The 4,278-nt window shown below is 56.1% G+C and overlaps 2 protein-coding genes across 2 annotated transcripts in view; both read left to right on the top strand.

Moving 5' to 3' along the window:
- Positions 1 to 70: 70 nt before the first annotated feature.
- The window catches only part of LOC113488462 (centrosomal protein of 164 kDa-like), a 48,000-nt gene continuing 43,792 nt past the window's right edge, over positions 71 to 4,278 (top strand). Inside the window, exons 1-5 of the mRNA XM_026863603.1 lie at positions 71 to 81; positions 121 to 417; positions 1,673 to 1,766; positions 2,130 to 2,241; positions 2,578 to 2,791. Coding sequence (XP_026719404.1) covers positions 1,685 to 1,766; positions 2,130 to 2,241; positions 2,578 to 2,791 — 408 coding nt within the window. The 5' untranslated portion in view covers positions 71 to 81; positions 121 to 417; positions 1,673 to 1,684. The remainder of the gene's footprint in view (positions 82 to 120; positions 418 to 1,672; positions 1,767 to 2,129; positions 2,242 to 2,577; positions 2,792 to 4,278) is intronic.
- Positions 3,749 to 4,278, top strand: part of RNF214 (ring finger protein 214) — an 8,112-nt gene continuing 7,582 nt past the window's right edge. The window contains exon 1 of the mRNA XM_026863775.1: positions 3,749 to 3,934. Coding sequence (XP_026719576.1) covers positions 3,749 to 3,934 — 186 coding nt within the window. The remainder of the gene's footprint in view (positions 3,935 to 4,278) is intronic.

Below are 4,278 nucleotides of genomic sequence, written 5' to 3'. Positions count from 1 at the left end.
GGGCGGCCGCCGGCGGCCAATGGCGTCGAGCCGGGGGCGGGCCGCGCCGTTGCCAGGGGAGCCGGGCCCCGGCCGCGCCGCGTCCCCGGGCAACCGCGGGCGTCCCCGGAGAGCGGCCAGAGCAGGGAGCTGTCCCGGCCGCGCTGCTCGGAGCTGCCCGTCTGTCGTGCCTGTGCAGCCAGGAAACGGGCGGGAAAAGCTTTTTTTTTTACTTTTATGCCGTCTCGGTCAGAGCCGTTTCTCCTCCTCGCAGGCCTTGCTGCTTCGCGCTTTAGCTGTGCTCACAAGCCCTCTGGGTAATTCATCCCCCAGCGCTAAGGCCGGGGGTGAGGGCAGGGGCTGGAACGGCGCGGGGAGGGAGGACAGCAAGAACAGAAGGTCCCGAGCGAGCTGCCCACGTCCAAACGCTTTAATCGGGTGCGTTTGGGAGGGGGAGCGGCTCAAACGCGGCGTTGCTGCTTCGGTTTGGCGTGTCCTGAGATTAGCTGTGCCTAGAAACTGCCAGGATTGATTGCTGCTTCTGAGCGTCGCTTTACGTAAGAGCTACAAATATGGCGCGGGTCGCAGTTACTGCAGCGGTGGGGTGATCCTGCCCCGGGTGTGTTAACGCTGCTCAGACCGTTCCCATCGCTGGCACCCCAGCCTCCTGAACCTCAGGACGAGGGCAGCGGGATGCTCTGTGCATGGAGGGGCGTGGGGTTGAAAGCTGCTCTGACCTGCTCATCCCACTGTGCTGGCGGTGGGGCTGGTGGGGACGGTCCCAGCCTTGCTCGTGCCGTGGGTCCCGGCCACCCCGGTGCTTGCGCAGCTGCGGGGAGCCTGCTCAGCCTCCTGGCCGCGCTCCCCATGTGCTGTGTCAGGTGAATGCTGGCCAGATGTGGCCATGCCGAGCCACAGCTGGGGCTGTCTGGGGTGTGGAGATGAATTTATGGCTACCTAAAGCTGTGAATTGTAAGGGCTCCGCTGTGGCAGGACTAAGTCACGGCCTGCAGTCTTTGAGTTAAAGAGCAAAGCAGTGCCCCAGCGGTGGGACACATTAGGATCCTTTTACAGATGCTGGAATCTCCCCTGGGAAGGCGAGAGGCCAAGGCGAGCAGGGCGCAGGGAGGAGCTGTTTGGCCCTGGGCACTGCTGATTCAGCCCGGGGACTGCTCTCAAAAAGCTGTGCTGTGCTCTGGGAAAACTGCTTGCTTGCTTTCTCTTTCTTCCCTTTTTCATTTCACCTTATTTTCTGTCGATTTAAAGCATGCCTGGAGCAAGTGCTCATCTTCTTTGTAAAAGGTTGAAAGCCTGGGGGGTCTGGTAGTAACTTCTGCGCTGCTTCAGCTCTGCTGCCTCTTTCCACACCAGGAAAGGCCTTTGATTGGGTTTTGTTGCGTGCAGTGGAAGGGCGCTGTCAGCAGAGCAGAGCGCTCTGCCCCGTTGCACGTTTCCCTTTCCTGGGGGTGGCTCGGTCTGTGGGTGTTGTGACCAGGGCAACTTAGCAGGATCCATCCGTTGTGGCTGCCTTTGCGCCTGCCCGTCCCGTCTGCACCGCACGTGGCAGCCCCCCTGTTCCCTCCCCATCCCCAGGGCTCCCGCAGGGCTCTGCCATGCGCCGTGTGATGAGGAAGCTTTATTTCTGCGCGCAGTTGGTCACTGGGCTTTGGTGTTACTTCTCTTGCATGACCAGGTGCTGGGAGCCATGGCAGGAACAATGTTTTTCATTGGTAACCAGATGATTCTGGACGAAGTTTACGATGAGACGTACATTCCCAGCGAGCAAGGTAACTGATGCCTGTCTGCCCTGGAGCTGTAACAGGGGATCTGAGCGTGCGAGTCACTTCTAGGGGTCTTATAACAGGAACTGGGGAGAGTGTGGGTGGAGAGGGTCAAATAAATGGGATTTCATGGAAGGCAGAGCTGAAAAATTAGCTTTTTGGTGGCAAAAGTAAGTGCCGTTTTGAAGCCTGTCTCCCTGCTTTGCCAACCTGGTGGGACGCGCTCACTGACACGTGGGGCCGTGCTGGCAGCTTTGAGTAGCTTCGTATCAGGATCAGGATTTCCCAAAGCTTTCGCCGCAGAGGTTGGCTTTGTTGTGTAGTGCCTGGTGTAGATCATCTCCACAGATTCCTCTTCTGTGTTCCTAGACATCTGGGATTTTGCACGGGAGATCGGGATCGACCCTGAGAAGGAGCCGGAGCTGCTGTGGCTGGCCAGGGAGGGCATCCTGGCCCCATTGCCACCCGAGTGGAAGCCCTGGTGAGCGCTCAGGCAGTGGCTGGCCGCGGAGATCTGTGGCTTCTCCTGCCCGGCCCATCTCGGCGGCAGAGCAGGGGAAAGCCACAAGAGATGTACTTCCTGGGGGCAGGGGAGCTCGGGTCTTTCTGGGGTGGTGGGAGAAGGGGAAAGAGCATTGGGGAAGTTGGAGAAGGGTGTGAGCAATCTCTAGGAGAGCTGCTGCCCCGCACTGAGGTGTCTCTGGGCTCTTGGGGGTGTCACGCTCCACTGAGCTTAAGGTGGTGACGTGACCCAGTATGGCGCGTGCAGCTGTGTGCCTGTGCTCTGTCACCTTGTCCCCCTCTTTTTGCCACGCAGCCAGGATATCACTGGAAACAGCTATTACTTCAACTTCACTAACGGCCAGTCCATGTGGGACCACCCCGTCGATAATCACTACAAAGAGCTCGTCGTTCAGGAGCGAGAGAAACTGCTGGCACAGGGCAGCTTGAAAAAGAAAGAGAAGAAGAAGAAGAAAGAAAAGAAAGAGAAGAAAGATAAGAAGGAGAAGCAGTCCCTGAAGCAACCCGCTGTGAGTAGATTGTGCTTGTGGCCCTTCTGGGGAGGGCTGGGTGGGGGATGAACTAGAGGGTGATCCTGCCCTTCACTGGAAATAATGTTGCAGGTTTTCTTGTCTTTGTCCATAAGTAATTGCCTTGATTTAATAAGGATTTACCCAATCTCCTGCTTTGAATGAAAAACTGGCACCAAAAGGTCACTGTGTGTGATGTTAATGAATTGCTGTGCTCTGTTGGTACCCAGCTGTGGCTCCACTGAGTCACTAGCTCAGGTTTCTAATTATCAGCATGTGGCACTGCTCAGTTAGCTGCTAAGAATTAGGATTATAAATATCAGATAAACTGCAGTTTATCCTGAAAGTTCTGATGAGCCCAATGGAAGCGAGTTTGTCTTTGCTGAAGGGCAGCTGACATCCTCTGCTCCCCACACCTCATTAATGGCCGTCCGCAGGAGATAACGAGTTAAGCGCGGGTGTGGGGTGGATTGTGCTACCACTGCTGTGGCAGGGACTTGGTGGAAGAAGGGTCCGTGCTCCCCGTCGTGCAGCGTGCAAGTGAATTTGCTCTGATCTCAGTCCCAAATCTTGGACGGACACAGAGCAGAGGGGCTGGGTGTTCCGAACCATCACGTGCTCTGCGGCTGCCGAGAGCAACCTCATTACCCTGCGCTGGTGGTGGGTTAGGATCAGCGGTGGTGGGTTTAGGATCAGCGGTGGTGGGTTTAGGATCAGCGGTGGTGGGGTTAGAATCAGTGGTGTTGGCTTAAGGATCAGCGGTGTTGGCTTAAGGATCAGCGCTGGTGGGTTTAGAATCAGCGCTGGTGGGTTTAGGATCAGCGGTGGTGGCTTAAGGGTCAGCGGTGGTGGCTTAAGGGTCAGCGCTGGTGGCTTTAGGATCAGCGCTGGTGGGGTTAGGATCAGCAGCCAGCGTTCTCACAAGACAGCGCTTCCTGCCATTCACAAAGGAGGTGCATGAGCAGCGCGACCCTCCTCAGTCTCCAGCCCTCAGGCACTCTGCTTGCTCCCGTCCAGGTGCTCCCCAGGAACCTCGCGCCTCTGCGGGGCCTCGCAGGGATTCCGGCCGCCCTCCACAGACCCCTGAGCTTGGACGCACCCAGCTCGGCGGACTCCAGCCTCGTGGCCAAAGGAGGGACACAGGTAAGGCTCCGTCTGCTCTGGGACCGTGCCATACAAAAGTCACATCCGTGGTGGTGCTGAGAAGCTTAAATGACAGGATTTGTGATCTCTCGTCAGCTTAGAAAGGCTTTTGTCTCTTAAAAAACCACTTCCCTACTCTATCTCTTACTCTTACTCTGTCTCTTATTAATCAGTAATATTTTCACTCAACTTTGAGACTAAAAGTTGAAAAGAACAATTTTCTGGATGAATGTAAGGTTTACAGTCACATTGAATGATTATTTATAGAATGTGACCTTTGGGTCAACAAAACAAAGTCTCAAGTGGTACCAAACTGACCTTTGAAAGGAAAACAAAACAGTGTA

The sequence above is a fragment of the Athene cunicularia genome, assembly GCF_003259725.1.
Source record: "Athene cunicularia isolate RWA chromosome 24 unlocalized genomic scaffold, athCun1 chr24_part1, whole genome shotgun sequence".
Taxonomy (NCBI): domain Eukaryota; kingdom Metazoa; phylum Chordata; class Aves; order Strigiformes; family Strigidae; genus Athene; species Athene cunicularia.
Note: the sequence above shows the minus strand (reverse complement) of the source record. Positions and strands in the feature narration are given on the sequence as shown.